Genomic DNA, 16,387 nt, shown 5'->3' with positions numbered 1-16,387 from the left:
ACTGATGGACATATCTGAGGGAAATGTCAGTCTTATCTTTGCAAATTCCTGCAATTAGTTTGTCACAAGGCATATTTCAAGTACTTATTATCTATTGACTACAAAAATGCAAAGATCCTGTGACAACGAGCACTGATAACAGTCTTCGTTAGAAAAGCCAGTACCAATAGTTATCACCAAAACCCCAAAAGACAGAATTATAAAACTTTGACACGGGCGCTTTACTTTGAAAGATGTAAACAGGAAGTCCAGACTTCCGGAACACGAGCGTGACAACTGGCGTTAGGTCTGTGTAATGAAATGCTGTCAGCTTTAGTAACTACAGAGTTATCATAGGAAATATACACTTTAAAGATTAATACATAGCCATGGGGGGTAAGAATAAACAGCGAACTAAAGGAAATGTTCGGGTGAGTTGCTCCCACTGTCTGTAAGGCAGAGTGTTAAAGACAACAGCTAAAATTGCTAACAACAAAGCCGAAAACGAGCTAATGTAAACTTCTGATTATCACAACGCGTGACATAGCTGTGGTGTTTGATAGATGTAGCTAACCACACTTCGTTTTTTTCTTTCCCGCCACTAGCCGTCCAGCAGCGGCCGAGCTGCTGAGGTCCTGACCCGGGAAGGTGGCGTAATCCCGGCGTTTGTTGGCTTCGGTTCGACCGTCGCCTCGGAGCTGAGTTACGTTCCAGCTGTCCACGGCGCGGAAGACATAGACAACCTGGTAGATGCAGATTTCCGCCTGGTGCTCAGAAAATTGTCGAAGAGGGATGTTGTCACCAGACTCAAGGTGAGTTTAAACCCCAGCTGTAAGTTTAACTGTTATTCTGCTTGATGCCAGATACACAAACCCCGTCATGATTTCACTGTAAATAAGTCATATTACGCAAAACATATGCTGGGAGTTTAGGATATGTTTATATATGCATATGAAACACTGAGAGTTTCAGTGAACAGCCACCAAATAAAAGTTTAACACTTAGAGTGAACTCCAAATCTCCATACTGATGAAACTTTCCTCACCCAGCCAGGAAACTACTTGTCAGTCAATTGTCCAATTACATTTGAGTCGTCTCTGAAAATAGTTGATCTGTATGTAAACATGGTTACCTTTTTAAAACGGTGAATTCTGTACTTTTGATTAAACTGTTGAATTAAAGCAGCAAGTTTGTTTCAATCATGTCTTGGTTGCTTGAGTTAAACGCCACTTTGTTGTGTACAGAGGTCACTTACAAAAACTTAACATTTTGTTGAGATCTAACTGAAACGCAAATTGTAGCAGCTTACTCTCAACAGGAAAGAAATGACGTGATGACATCACACCTGTATTAGCCTCCTTAAACTGGCTTGCACTCCATAGCAGGATTCACTTTTCAGGATCTAAGTTTTAAATAGTCTCAGTGGTTTTGATGCCATCTTACTTAGCTTTTCAGTCATGGCTTGTGACCTTTGAAAGAACTTATCTTTTCACATAAGAGCTGCCCAGTCTGAACAGACTGATAAAAAAACCTATATATTCTCACTTGCTTTCAGTTCTAGTTGAGCAGGGTACACTGTCTTTTTTTTTTATAATGCAAGCACAGTCTTACTTACTTTGTTTGATTGTTTTTAGTGTATATTTGTTGTTGATTTAGTGACTGTTGTGTATGGTGTATATTTCGTATAACAGCTGACATTGTTTGAAATGTGCTATAGAAATAAACTTTTGACTTTAGTTGACTAGACATAATTGCTATGTAAAAAGTTAAAAAAGCACACATACCCACACACATGTTACAAACAGTACCATAAAATACTGTGTGGACATGACTGTTAGATACGTTGTTTTTTTGTCCAAACTTGTCTGGTGATTATGTGTAATCTTCTCAGGCTGTGCAGGATTTTGGGTCCATGTGTCAGGAACGGGATGCTGATGTTGTCAAAGGGATCCTACCATACTGGCCAAGGATTTACTGCAAAATATCAGTGGTGAGCTGTCCATTTATTGGGAAATCATGATTAGTTTTCATATTATTTCGATTGTTATTATTGTTACTATTAATTTCAACTATTCTGGAAAAATTAATGACATCTAGTGCATAACAAACCACTCCAACCAGCTCAACAATTGTAGATTTTACACTACTTCAGATTTCATATCAATCAATTCAATTATCCCTTTTTTACCAATGTGTAATTATAAAAATGTGTAAAAGTATTTCTCACTAAGTGGCTGACTAAAACTACACTAGAAGAACATTTTATGTGAGATTTAAATATGTGTTTGTTTGTTCTTAGGGTGTGTCTATATTAAAAAAGGTTTTCTCTTCATAATGTCTGTCAGGATCACGATCGACGCATTAGGGAGGCTACCCAGCAGGCTTTTGAGCAGCTGGTGCTAAAAGTACGTCGCAGCTTGGCCCCATTTCTGAAAAGCTTGATGGGTCACTGGATTCTGTCCCAGTGTGACACCCACACACCTGCAGCCTCAGCTGCTTTCCAGGCCTTCCAGGCTGCTTTCTCACCCGCAAAACAGCCTGAAGCTATCAGCTTCTGCAAGGATGAAATCCTTAATGTGAGTAGAAGCGGTGGCATCATTGTGGACGTGGTGAATTTTCTGCTTTAGCTGAATTTAACATGCAATTGTTGTTTTTACATTGCAGGTACTTCAAGATGTTTTGTTGAAGGAAACGGCCGACACACTGAGTGATTCCCAGTATGCTAAGATTTCATCTCATTGTAGCACCTCTGTTCGTCCTTCTCACTGTGCGCCACGATGATAATGTATTCTGTCTTTGCTGAGGCACTGATTTTTACTTGTTCTCTAGAAGTTTGACGGAGGAGGAGAGGGAAGCCAAATATGTGCGCATGCTGACCAGTTCTCTGTTGGGGGTGAAGAGACTTCTCTCCCTGCTGCTCCAGGATGACAGGGCGGCCCTGGAGACAGGACTAGCACATCTTGTTAATTCTGGAAAGTTTTGGAAATATGGCAAACACAAGATTCCACAGGTACAAGCTGATTAGGCCTGATTTGAATGGTATTTGTAGTGTGCAAAAAACAAACCCTCAAAACAAACAAACAAGGTGTTTTTGCTGGGCTGTCACCTGCCAACAGAAAGCTTTAAATGCACCATGACATTAATTTCTGTCACTGTTTGTTTGCACGTTTTGGCTAAATCTGAACTGAATAAGCAACTGTTGTTTACTGTTGTAAAAATTACAACTGCAGGTGAGGGGGGCGTTTTTTGAGATGGTGTGTGCTCTGTGTGAGTTCACACCAGGACTGGTCCACGCTGAAGCAGCGCGTCTCTGTCCCGCTGTCCTCCTCAGTATCGACGACACGGATCCTGTAGTGCTGCCCCCCGTGTGGGAGGCTGTTCTCCACGTTGTGTCTACAATCCATGTAAGCTCATGTTTAAAACATGTCCATGCAATAATGATAATACAGCTGGATTTCTGATATTAAAATGAAGTGAAAAAGTAGTGCAAGAAGACATTATGTTAAGCAACAACAAGTAGATGTGTTTTATTTTGTTGTTGTTTTGTCTGTGTGTGGTTTAGGATTGCTGGACACACGTGAATGCCAAGAAAGGCTTCTTGCCCAAACTTTGGGCTCTGTTAAAAGAGGGCGGCAAAGGCATGGCTAAAGCTTTACACCCGAATCTGATGCCGCTTCTTAGTAAACTGCCCCCAGAGGTCACTGATCCAAAGATGGACTTCTTCACCATGTTCTTCACTACATTCGCACAAGGGTAATTAGTTTATGTGTATATTTCTATCTGTTTTTTAAAATGTATGCATGTATTATGTTGAATGAGAAAATTGTACAGGTCAAATTAATACACTCAGAAAGTAAATGTATTACTTGAATTCTTTAGCAAGTCATTTGATGAATAATATTCTTATTACTCTTCACGTAACTTAATAATCTTTTGCACTATATAACCTCAATTGTGTGATTGTGTCAGTCTTTCTAGTGAGCGTGCAGTAACGAGCCCATCAGAAAGTGCGGCGATAGTGACATCTTTTGTTGAGTGCTTGAGATACTGCGTATTACAAAATGCAGAGGATGTGGACGACCAGGGGAAAATAAGGAGCATGCTGAATTCACAGCAGGTGGAGTCACTCAGTCATGCATGCTTTTCCCATAATGGTAAATCTAGCGAGGTTGGCATCTTTCTTACATTTGCTTTTGTCTTTTTGTAGCTTCTACCCCTACTTGAAAATGCTCTAAGAAATCCTTCCCTTCAGAATGGTCCTCTCTTCCTTTCGGTCACTGAAATGCTCATTTCCTGGGAGAAGAGGGTAGGTTTACAAAGGGAAGGTGAAGCCAGTGACAGCAAAGATGTCTTTCAAAGACTTCTGACAGACTTCTGGGAGGAACTTGGTCTTCTCTGTGTGAGTTATGTTGACAACGAGGAGGCAGATCCACAGGCTTTGGAAGGGATAGCCACCTTGCTACATGTAAGCTTACTTTTGAAAAGTCTCTTGCTCAAATGTATTCTCCACAGAAATGGCAATTTTGTCACTGAGGATGCAGGAGATCAATATGACTGTCAGAGCAATTTATGTCAAAAAAAGAAAAGGAAAAAAAGGTCATTAGGTAACAGATAAAGTGGCGCCAAAACAAATCTATTCTCTCCCGTGTTTCTCCAGGTGATGCGTTATCCTGAGAGGGTAAACAAAAAGCAAACACAGAAGAAGAAATCTGTCAGGTTGTGTTTTTCTAAACCAGAAGAAAATGAGAAAACTGGAGTTGAGGGGGATGGCGCTGAGAAGCTTGCGCAGGCGGTGTCAGAGCTTGTGAATGAGAAAGCATTTGGGTCCCTACAGACGCAGCATTTTGAAGATGTAGTGTGCCAGCTGGCACAGCTGTGCCTGGTGCATGTGAATGAGAAAAACTCAGAGAGACATCTTGTTTTCCTCTCCCATCTTATGCGGTCTTTCCACACCCCCAGAGTTTTCAGTGTAAGTCATTTGTTTTTAAATTTTTAATTTTAATTGCAGAGAATTGTATTTTAATGTCAATCATTTATTCCTTCCTTTGATTTTTAGTGGTTGTGTTCTGCTAATCTTCTTTTTTTTTTTTTTTTTTACACCCGATGAATTTGTCTTCTTAATTGCAAAATCTGTGAAAACATTGTTTTTACAAATAGGTGTCATGATTTGCAAAACTGCCGACGGTAACGTTAATTATCTGTAATTTTAATGAAGTCTTAAATGTGAAAGAACCCTTGTATGACCCTTTGGATTCAATAGTGAAAATTATTTCATCCTTACCAGCTCTTATAGCTCATTGAAGGTTTCATTTTTTTCACCCTAACTGTGCTTCTCTTAGACATTGGTTGAACTGGATGACAAAATGACAAAAGACGAGAAGCAGAGGGATGAGGGGATTATGAAAAATCCAGCAGTGCAGTTCCTGTTGGAGCGGGTGGTGGTGTGGCTGGCTGAAAAGGGGCGCACAGACACCGAGCACCTGGTGGAGATGGTCTTCAGCTCGCTTCACTGCTGCAGTGGGCAGGAGACCAACCGCATCCTCAACCATATCACCACGGTGAGATGCAGATGTGAAACTTGATGTCGAGTCTTCACTATCATCAGGATTCCCACATTTGCTGGAGATTCATCTCAAACCTTTTTCCTGTGCTAATATTTTCACTCTTCACTCTGGTTTCTAGATGGGTCTGTCATGGGGAATTATCCTGCAGATTATTCAGAGGGTATGTGCTACTCACTCACTCATTTCTTTTTTCTTTTCTTCAGCTTGTTCCCTACATATATATCAAATTTATGATGCTGGAACTGTCTGTGCTGCTCTGCTATCTTTCCTGTCAGGCATGTACGGATCCGGAGACTCTGAAGAGCTGCAGTGATTGGCTAAAAGGTTCGGTTCTGGGTGAACAACTCCTGGGATTGACTGAGGAGCTCTGCAAGGTGGGGAGCAGCTCTTGCGACTCCATCTCTTCTACAAGCGGCCACAGTTGGACGCTTATCAGCCTGGTCCTCTCTCAGCATCACAACAATGGTGAACACAAAATCAAACATTTTTACAAAAAAAAAATACTTTTTTGTTTGCTTGTTTTACTCAAAAATCACGTGTTCTGTCTGTTTTACATATGCAGAGTCTCTGATCGGAGAGGTGTACATGGAGAAAATCTTGGAGAAACTCCACGCCACTCTGTCTGAGACCAAAAGCCTATCAGATAAAGGCAACATGGAGCCACTCATCTCCTTCATTTGTGATGTGGCTTCCACGTTCTTCTCTTCTGTACAAGACTGCCTTCTTCTCGTCTCCGCTGAGGAGCTCTTGCTCACCGTCTTCCAGCTCACTGCTCAAGATCAGGCGCACACTCACTTATCTGGTGGGTATTTGCACAGTGCACAAGCCTCATGCATACTTGACAGGTATGATTTAAAAACAAACAAAGCAAAACTCATTTGTCGTGATATTGTTTTGATAGACTCACTTTTACATAAAATGAGGAAAGTGTGCGTGGCTGGGGTCCAGTCATTGGTCCAACACTGTGAATATGAGGTCAAAGAAGGCGGCTTCCTGCACAGTGCAGCTGTTTGGGTGAGGAAGCAGCTGCTTGCCACACCGCTGGATATGAAAGGGTAAGGAAATGCTTCTTTAAAAAATAAAGTGGTCTGTAATTGAACTAATTCTGACCTGTTTATTGCATGTGATGCATACTTGAAGAATCTTTTCCTGTCTTGTTGCAATTAAGATTTCCGGCTGTTATTTTGTTACAGCATACAGGTTCTAGTTTTGGCCGTACAAAGCGTGGTGGAGTCGATCATCTCTGTCTGTGATCAGGCGTCCTCCATCATCATCCAGTTCTTTACCCTCCTGATGCCCAGCCAGACAGAGTGGACAAGAATCAGGCGGGCCTTACCTCCTCAGGTCGGTAACCTTAATGCACATCAATTTTACTAAAGGGATCATTTGGGCACTGGCAAACAATGGGCAAATATTTTAAACGGAAGAATTTTTTTAAAATTAAAGCTTGCAATTAAATATTTGATACTAATCCATAGTTTTACTCCTATTCTCTGTGTCTTCAGTGGATCAAAAGCCCTTTACTGTCTAGCCGTTTGCGAGATGTTTGTGAAAAACCCTCCATGGACATGTGGAAGTTCAGGGAGTTGAACAAGCTGCCAGCCCACCTGTGTGCCTGTGCTCTTTTAGGGAAGGTGGCACACAGTGCTGCATTCACACATGGTGGCCAGAGTGAGGCAGAAAGTCCTTCACTTCAACAAAACCTTACATACACAGGTAGACAAATTGAACAGAACATGAGCTACAGTTTTCCCTCAACTTATTTTTGTTTTTGTTTTTATTCCGAGACTACATGATGTATTTTTTATTTGACAGACTATAATGTTTAATCCATTTTTTGGTGCCCTTTTGTTCATTAGTTTCAGAACTACTTTACGCTCTGCAGTGGTGTAAGGAGTTAAACTACAGCCCTACGATGGTGTCGACATATCACAACATGCTGACTGACTGGGGCCTCTCAGAAGGGCTTAATGGACAGGTTCCAATGAAACCCCTGCAGGAGACTCTCTACACGAGGTGATATTTACTCACTAATTCCTGACAAAGAACAGATTTATTTAGCACTTGGCAAGACCAACCTGTGTCGTAAAATTCTGTATAAACAGAAGCTGATTTATTGAGTTTTCAGCTCTACTGGAAATATCTCATTTATGTTTTTTGCTCTGTCTTTGATTCACATCTCACTTTCTAGGCAGTAATTTAAAACACCATTCAGTGATTTATTTATTTATTTTTTTTAAATTGTCTTGTTGCCATTTAGGTCAGTGACAGAGGGAGGTCTGTGGTCTCTGACTCTAGAAAACTACATCCACAGCAACAGCTTGGAAGGCGCAGCAGTGAGGAAGCTTTATGGTAGTGCAAACAGGTCAGCAGTTGATCAGTTAAAATTGTTTAAATTCACGGATTTCACACTCAGAGCTGTCATGTGGCTGCTTTTGTAGCTGTGTTGCATATTCATAATTTTCTGTGTTTGACTAGTTTGTTCCCAGTGTCTCAAAGCAAACTGAACACACTCCAGGTACTCTGCCCCAGTATGAGCAATGAAGACAGGGAGAGTCTTGTAGCTTTGGCTACTGCTGGATTAGTCAACTGGCAGGAGGATGAAAGTAAGAACACACATATGAATATACACACAAATGCACACATGCTTATTTTGCACTTGAAGAAGTGAATAATAATTGTGCCTGTGTGTCTCAGATGTGTATGGGTGTCTGGCAGTGCTGCTGTGCTGTCTGAATGCCAGCACACAAGTAGAGGACAAGGTTGTGCAGGCTATCCTGGCCACTGTGATGGAATGGAGGAACAGCAGGGAGGACTGGTTCCTCTTTAGCTGGTAATGTAACTGCATAAGCTGTTTATTAATCTCTCGAAACACAAAGTTTGTGTACACTGATATCAAAACCCTCGACAGCTGAAGTTTATAACATCTCGATAACATTGGTTATCGTATTCCAGGGGTCACGGGATAAAGTAAGAAGCAAATGAGCAGTTCCAAAATGCTAAAGTCTTATAGGGGGTTCTTGGTAAAATGTGGTTTGTACCTACTAAACGAGATGATTCACATGAATGTTAATTTGACACATACCCCTTGCACCACTGGCATCTGTAAAATATGCTGGAAAACAAGTCCTACTATAAGATAAGGTAAGATTAAATTGGCTATACTTTATACCAGATTTGGTCAATTCTTTTAAAGAATGGTATATTCTTCAATAAAGTTAATAAAAACAGTTACAATTGGTTAAATTGTGTGACTCACTGGTGTATTTTCTACTGGTTTTGACTGCTTTTTCTATTTCACATGTTTTAGTGACCTGTCCAAAGCAACTTCAGAGCAGTTGAACCTTAGTGTGGAGATCATGCGGTTCCTGTCCTGGCTGGTGACTCGCTGTCCAGCAATTCTAGGGGGAAGCCAGTGGGACTTCCTGCTGTGCTCTATGTTGGCATGGTTGGAGGTGAGATGTATCTCATAGATGAGCCTTTTTCACATATACACCGCAGTCAAAAATCGTTCTAAACTTTAGCCCGCTGAGCGTCATGCGAAAACAGAAACGTCCAAATCGGTATGATCAGGCATTAAACGGATTATCCTCCAGCTGTCTTCGCACTGCAGAGTCCCAAACATTGTTTGGAGTTTATCTGTGAAAACGGCTGTTTTTTTTTTTTTGTTTTCACTGTATTTAAATTGTTAGTCTTTGTTGTGATACTCTGCTACTCCCAGAATGTTTATTTCTCACAGTCTTCGACTTTATTTGCTTGCTTTCAATCTCAGACTGCCAGTGAGAATGTTGGAAGTCTATGGAACCCATGGGTGCAGCTCTTTGTGTGCGAGAACGCTGGATTGATAGTGAAGCTGAATGAGTTCTTCACAACATTATCTTCGTCCAATATAGCAGACAAGCTGCCACCAGAACTGGCTGGCGAATGGACAGATTTCTTTGTAGAGGGAATCTACAACCTGCTGTTACCGCTGCCTGTCAGTATCACAGGTATGTGTGGATATGATGTTTTTCTTTCCAATTTTGCTAAACATTAGATAGCACATATCCTCTGTGTAACTGAATAGTACATTTTTGATCCAGAGATTCAGTCGGAAATTGTGGAAGAAAGTTGATACCTCAGTCACGACCCTGAAGTTGAAAGTGGACAAACATTATCAGCAAGAGCAGAGAGTGGTGTGAAAGTGTTTGACCCTCTTCCCGAGTTCCTCTTCTTTTATATGTATGTCACATTTACATGTTTCAGATTATTAAACACATTTAAATATTAGACAAAGATAACACAAGTAAACACAAAGTGCAGTTTTTAAATTAAGGTATTTATTGTTAAGGGGAAACAAATCCAAACCTACATGGCCCTTTGTGAATAAATGATCTGATTAAACCTAATAACTGATTGGGCCACCCTTAGCAGCAACAACTGCAATCAAGCTTTTGTGATAACTGGCAACGAGTGTTTTACAGCGCTGTGGAGGAATTTTGACCCACTCATCTTTGCAGAATTGTTGTAATTCAGAAACGTTGGAGGGTTTTCGAACATGAACTGCCTTTTTAAGGTCGTTGATTTTGTCTAAGCTGCTCCAAAGTCTTTATTTTGTTTTTCTTAAGCCATTCTGAGGTGGACTTGCTGGTGTGTTTTGGATCATAGTCCTGTTATAAGAACCAAGTGCGCTTTAGCTTGAGGTCACAAACAGATGGCCGGATGTTCTCCTTCAGGATGTTTTGGTAGACAGCAGAATTGATGGTTCCATTTACCACAGACAGTCTTTCAGGTCCTCAGGCAGCAAAACAGCCCCAGACCATCACACTACCACCACCATTTTTACTGTTGGTGTGATGTCCTTTTCTGCAGTGCTGTGTTATTTTACACTAGATGTAATGGGACACACACCTTCCAGAAAGTTCAACTTTTGTCTTGTCAGTATTTTCCCAAAAGTCTTGGGAATCATCAAGATGTTTTCTGGTAAATCTTTTGCTCAGCAGTAGGTTTTGTCTTGGAACTCTGCCATGCCGGCCATTCTTTCCCATTGTCTGTCTTATGGTGGAGTCATGAACACTCACCTTAACTGAGGCGAGTGAGGCCTGCAGTTCTTTGGATGTTGTTCTGGGGTCTTTTGTGACCTTTTGGACGAGTCGTCGCTGTGCTCTTCGGGTAATTGTGGTCGGCCAGCCACCCCTGAGAAGGTTCACCGCTGTCCATGTTTTTGCCATTATAATGGCTCTCACTGTGGTCTCACATGATGTCGATCTTTTGGTGTGCTCCACTTTGTGAGGTAGGTCTCATTTAAGTGATTTCTTGATTGAGAACAGGCGTTGCAGTAATCAACCCCACCCCACCAATAATAAACACCTTTACTTAGAAACTGCATTTTGTGTTTACTCGTGTTGTCTTTGTCTAATATTAAATTTGTTTGATGAACTGAAGCGTTTAACTGGGACAAACATACAAAAAATAGGATATCAGGAAGTGGGCAAACACTTTTTCAAACCATTATACTTCACTTTCAGAATTAAATTTAGAACAAGTCTCTGTTTCTTTCTGTCCCACAAGCACTTTTATTTGAAAATTAATTTTTTCAAAGTAAAGGTGAAATGCAGATATGTCATAACTAGTCTCACTGCAAACAACCACACTTTTTAAATCAATAGGAATGCAAAGAGTGGAACCCTACTTGTCATGTGTGAAGTTTAAAGTAAAAACATGTGGCAGACAGTGTGCAATATGAATCTCCAGAGGTTTTTTTAAATCTCCTCAGTGGCTTCATGGTGTAGTAGTTAACAGTTTGCCTAATGTGTGAAAGATCCCTGGTTTGAGACCTGGAGCAGACACAAGTCCCTCAGAGGGTTTCATCTGAAGAGGCAAAATCTGTGCCAAATCAAATAAAGTGGATCGGTTGAAGAAGAAGACAGATGTTTTAGCTCCTGACAGTAAAGGACTTCAAATTTAGTGGAATTAACTCACTGTCATTAGATAAATTTATATGTAGATGTTTTAATTTCTGTATACCATTTAATATATGCAGTATTATAGCATGTATGATATTTAATGTCGGTTATTTACATATGCACAAGTGCATAATAAGTGTAAGTAATTGTCTTTTTTAAAAAACAAACAAACGTATCTCTCTATTATATGGTTTAGGAAGATGATGTACATGTTAAAGCATTACGTAGTCCTGTATGTAGTACTCTAATCATTCTCTTTGTTATGTTATTCAGAGGCCTTTGCTGAACCAGATGACCCCGTGTTCCCTTTGGCAGTACTGCAGTCAGTCGGTGTTGCACTGACGCATGTACCTGTGCAGCAGCTAACCCAAAACTCGTTGCCACCGCGCTTCATAGCGGACCAGAAGACGAACCTGCCAGAGCCTCTTCAAACACTCCTCAACACTTTCTGTCCTCTGCTCCTGTTTAAGGCCAGACCTCTTCAGATCGCCGTCTACCACATATTGGAAAAGTGAGGATTTCGAATATACAGTGTTATATTTATCCTGAAAACTTGAGCGCCTGCAGGCATTTGCACATAGTCCCCTCACGTATACGGTAAGGTATAAAAAATGAATGTACTTTCTTCTTGTCAATGCAGGGTCATGCCTCAGCTGCCCGAGTGTGATGGAGAAGGCGACAACAATAAATCTGACGACGACAGAGATGAGCCATGCCTGTAAGTCATTTGGGATCGTCTTGTTGCACAGATGCAATGGTTTCTTGTCCACTTTCTTTGTTTTGTCATATACAAAATATTGTCAGGTTTTGTTATAGGTAAAATTTTTAAGCGATTCTTACAGTTAGATCTTGTGTTCAGGTCTCCTCCAGCGTCTCTGATGGCCATCCTGTCAACCTGTGAAGAGCTGTGTGATAACATCCTGTCAGGCATTCAGGTGGGAGAGTTTGCAGTGGTCCAGCCTCTCAGCGTGGAGTACTCCTGCATACTAGGATACTTGCTGTCCTGGAAGCTGCTTCTCACTTTTTTTAAATCCTCATCGTCGCATGTGAGTCACAAGATGGAATTTTAAATTTAATTGTATGACAGAATATGAGCAAGCCATATTAGTTCTGTGGTGAGAATGAGATTTGATGAGGGTATTTTTCAAAATATTAACTTGTCTTAATAATTTCTGCAGCTGCGTGCCAATTATGCCCAGTACCTTAAGAGAAGCTGCTCCCTTAACAAACTCCTTCTCCACGTCTTCAAACTGATGCCCGAGAACCCGGCCTATCCAGGCCAGGAGGCAGAGGCGAGGGAGACTAAAACCTTCTTCACAGAGAGCCTGAATCTGGCTGTTGACAGTAAGCAACATATACACACCTACAGTTACGAGACAAAGTTTAACCCATTAGATTACCAAGATTTCAGCGCTGGTTCACAAGTGAATATGTTCACCAGTGACTGTCAGTAAACCGTTGTTTTCACAGTATCTCCCATCAGTTAATTCAGTGGCCATTGAAAAACAAGGGTTAGGGTTGTTCATAACGGGTAAATCAGCACCTTTGCCTTTGCGCCTTGCTCTCTGTTTACCATGATACACTGGTATTGTATCACCAAAGCCAGTTTGTGTATTGATTTCTCACATCCCTCATCCCTATCGTAACCTCGGCCTATAAATGTGGTGTTTCCAAGGAGTTCTCAACCTTTCTCTTGAGAGCATATGTAGCCTTTTTTGTACTTAAACATCAGATTTAAATATCGCCTCCTGTTCTTCTTCCCTGTAGAGTGTGACAGTGTTGAGTGGGAGCTCCCTCACCTGGCTTGCAGTGTGTACTACAGCACAGTGCAAGACCTGCCTGCCATGGTTCGACTGTGGTGGAATAGCCAGGAGAAGAGAGTGAGCGCAGCCGTGGAGAAGTTCACGATTAAATACATCAGTCCTGTTCTCTCAGCCCAGGAGATCTCATCTGTCCACACCAGCACTCAAATGTTTGACAGCATGACTGTAAGTTTACTTAGTTATTACTTAGTTAAAGAGCTTAAAATTTCCAAGTTAGTTTGAGCACCAAATCTGTTGTCTTGTTGGTACAGATTTCTTTTTTTTATTCAAGTTACAATCTGAAACCTTTTGCAATTAATTGGTATTAAAAAACTATTGCAGAATTCTCATATAATTCTAATATGCTGTTTCAGCTTTTTATAAATTATGTCATTTAAAATGCAATAATAGCATACGATGAGTGTTTCCTCCACTACTCCGTCTACTTTGTTCATTTTTAAGCTTTCGTTATTCACATCCTCACTGCCAAAAACACACCGAGACCTCTTCTCTTCATTTTGAATGGCTTTTATGAAGCCGCTGTTGACACACTGTTTCTCATGTTTTCAATTTTTTAACATCACAAAGTTAACATGAAGTGGAATCATAGAAATCAGAATCAATGAAACTCAGCCACACAGCCTGGAACCGAGTATATGAGCTGAACACTCTAGTGTAGCTGAAATAGGCGACTCGTCTTACATTTTAAATAGGAAAATGTATTCACACATAATAACTTTCTTTTAGATTGTTCTCTGGCATTTTCAGAAAATTACAAAAAAATAATGAAACAATAACCAGCAGCTCCCTTGGGTTGCAACCCTACTTTGGGAAGAGGCGTAGTAAACAATGGCATTTCTGCAGTTTACAGTCCAGATGTTTAACTTTTCTGAGCTGGCCTCTGGGCTTTTTTTTTTCTTTTCTTTTACTATGTGAAATTCCTCATCTTCTCTGCACTGAACCGTTTGCAGTTACTTACGCGATCTTGTCGAAATCTGCAGATGCCTTCTTCTTAGCCTGTGGTAAAAGGTTTTTGTAGTAATAAACACTGAAGATGAATAAATCCTGCAGTGCTACACCTGCCTCACATTTGCAGTATAATGATGCACAAGCAATAGTTTCTGTTAAATCGAATTTAATGAACCCTCACTTGACAATAATGCATTCAGTTCATTAAGTAGGATCCTGGCATTTAATTATATAGCAGGTGGCTGATTGTTTAACTGAAAGACCCCCAGTGAAAACGTGCTTTTTTTTTTTCTCTCTTTTCTTTGTGCCCCAGGTCAAGGCCCGCTCAGCAGCACGGGAGGTGATTGCCACCTATTCTGTGGATGATATCTTCATTGAGTTGGTGATTCAGCTTCCACAGAATTACCCTTTGGGTTCTATTGCTGTGGAGAGTGGGAGGCGTGTGGGTGTTGCCGTGCAGCAGTGGAGGAACTGGATGCTACAGCTGAGCACCTACCTAACACATCAGGTACACAAAAAGAAACAAACAAAAAGTATATATGCAAGAAGCTGCTGTAATAAGTTGGGGTGTTGTTTTTCAACCCTTGTTGTTTGTATTATATCCTGGTAAAGTAAAGTTTGTTGAGTAGAAAGGCCAGTGCTGGCACTACAGGGCTGTGCAGATACTTTCTTTTCAGATAACGGCTAAGAAAAAGAATACAAAACCACTGAGAAAATGTAATTATATGTGCTCTTTTAGAATGGCAGTATAATGGAGGGTCTGGCTCTGTGGAAGAACAATGTGGATAAGCGTTTTGAGGGAATAGAGGACTGCATGATCTGCTTCTCCGTCATCCACGGATCCAACTACTCTCTGCCGAAGAAGGCTTGCCGCACATGCAAAAAGAAGTTCCACTCTGCGTGTTTGGTGAGATATTGATATATTTTATAAATATTCATTTATCTTTTATCAGTCTTTATAGAGATCACTGACCATGAACTGCAGCCTGTCTATTAGTAACAATATATTTTTTCCCTCTTCTTGCTACAGTACAAATGGTTCACTTCCAGCAACAAGTCCACCTGTCCACTCTGCAGAGAGACCTTCTTTTAAACGCAGTCTGATGACCTTGGCTGAAAAGACGACTGTTCTTTTAATGAACCGCAGCTGGATTGACATTGATTACGTGAAGGTTATTACAAAACTCAAACTTAAGGTCGAACTTATTAGATCAGTGAAATGAACGGCCTCGTTTGGATCGAAAAATAATGCGGAAATCGAAAGTAAAATCCACCAGAATCTAGTTCTAATTGTAATTTCAGAACGTTTCTGTCTGTATTCACAGTCCAGTTGGTTCATTTGCTTTGTTTATCCCAGTGCATTACTGTACTGTATATATCCAGCATCAGCTGCTCCCTGCTGGTGTTGCGCTGATTTTTTTCTGTAGTCTGATTTGTTCCATCTTTAAAAATGCACAGGTGTGCAACAAAAAAAAGTTGCAAAGTTGAAAAATGAGAGCTGGTCGTGCTTCAATCATTAAGAAGCAGCTGTTTTAATTAGTAGGTCTGTAAACTTAAAAAATAAAAAGAGATTTAGTTGAAGGATTACAATGGCTAGGAGGATTTTCACCAATATTTCCTAATATTTAGGAGTGTACAAAGATGATGTGTGATTTAGTTTCATGCATTTCATCTCTGAAACGCATGAACGAGAGCTTCATTGAGGTGGTTTTTAATATGAACACAATTATTCTAAAATATAGCGCAACTTAATGTTATGTGTCCACCCTGTGCCTGCAGAAAGCTGTAAATGGTGATTGAAAGTAAATAAAATACAATATGATTAATGCGTGTCTTCGATTCAATGCAGCAGAGCTGAACAAAGAATAGATGCAGGAAAATAAACTCTTAAGCTGTGTTCCACAGAAAATTATGTTATTTTTACTGTCAAAAGTTTATGCTTGTTACCATCAATAGTCGTCACGGTGATGTATACCGTATAGCAAGTTGCTTTTGGATAGGAACACAAAAGGCTGGCCTTGAAGTCTCCCAGGATGTTACAGACAAAGACCAGGTGGAGAATGATAAATAAATATATCAGTTTTTCTGGTGACTGAGTCATGCAATAGAGGAGAGTGCATATGCGGGG

At 40.6% G+C, this 16,387-nt stretch overlaps 1 protein-coding gene across 1 annotated transcript; it reads left to right on the top strand.

The window, feature by feature from the left end:
• Positions 1-239: 239 nt before the first annotated feature.
• Positions 240-16,085, top strand: ltn1 (listerin E3 ubiquitin protein ligase 1). Its single transcript, XM_082549820.1, has 32 exons — positions 240-410; positions 585-791; positions 1,871-1,969; positions 2,325-2,555; positions 2,644-2,696; positions 2,809-2,989; positions 3,210-3,383; positions 3,542-3,732; positions 3,949-4,096; positions 4,187-4,444; positions 4,637-4,948; positions 5,319-5,537; positions 5,662-5,703; positions 5,819-6,008; positions 6,106-6,345; positions 6,445-6,598; positions 6,737-6,887; positions 7,049-7,259; positions 7,403-7,559; positions 7,804-7,908; positions 8,022-8,149; positions 8,241-8,376; positions 8,854-8,998; positions 9,316-9,532; positions 11,762-11,999; positions 12,129-12,206; positions 12,348-12,534; positions 12,667-12,832; positions 13,256-13,476; positions 14,573-14,767; positions 14,999-15,166; positions 15,290-16,085. The coding sequence occupies exons 1-32, from the start codon at positions 369-371 to the stop codon at positions 15,350-15,352; spliced, it is 5,307 nt and encodes a 1,768-aa protein (XP_082405946.1). The 5' UTR covers positions 240-368; the 3' UTR covers positions 15,353-16,085.
• Positions 16,086-16,387: the final 302 nt, after the last annotated feature.

This window comes from Aulonocara stuartgranti (genome assembly GCF_965226115.1).
Source record: "Aulonocara stuartgranti genome assembly, chromosome: 10".
In the NCBI taxonomy this organism is placed as follows: Eukaryota; Metazoa; Chordata; class Actinopteri; order Cichliformes; family Cichlidae; genus Aulonocara; species Aulonocara stuartgranti.
Note: the sequence above shows the minus strand (reverse complement) of the source record. Positions and strands in the feature narration are given on the sequence as shown.

Bases quoted from the DNA above. Each gene is read 5' to 3' on its own strand.
- ltn1 (XM_082549820.1), top strand. From the start codon at position 369: ATGGGGGGTAAGAATAAACAGCGAACTAAAGGAAATGTTCGG. The intron at 1,970-2,324 runs GTGAGCTGTCCA...AATGTCTGTCAG, and splicing joins TTTACTGCAAAATATCAGTG to GATCACGATCGACGCATTAG. The intron at 12,000-12,128 runs GTGAGGATTTCG...TTGTCAATGCAG, and splicing joins GTCTACCACATATTGGAAAA to GGTCATGCCTCAGCTGCCCG.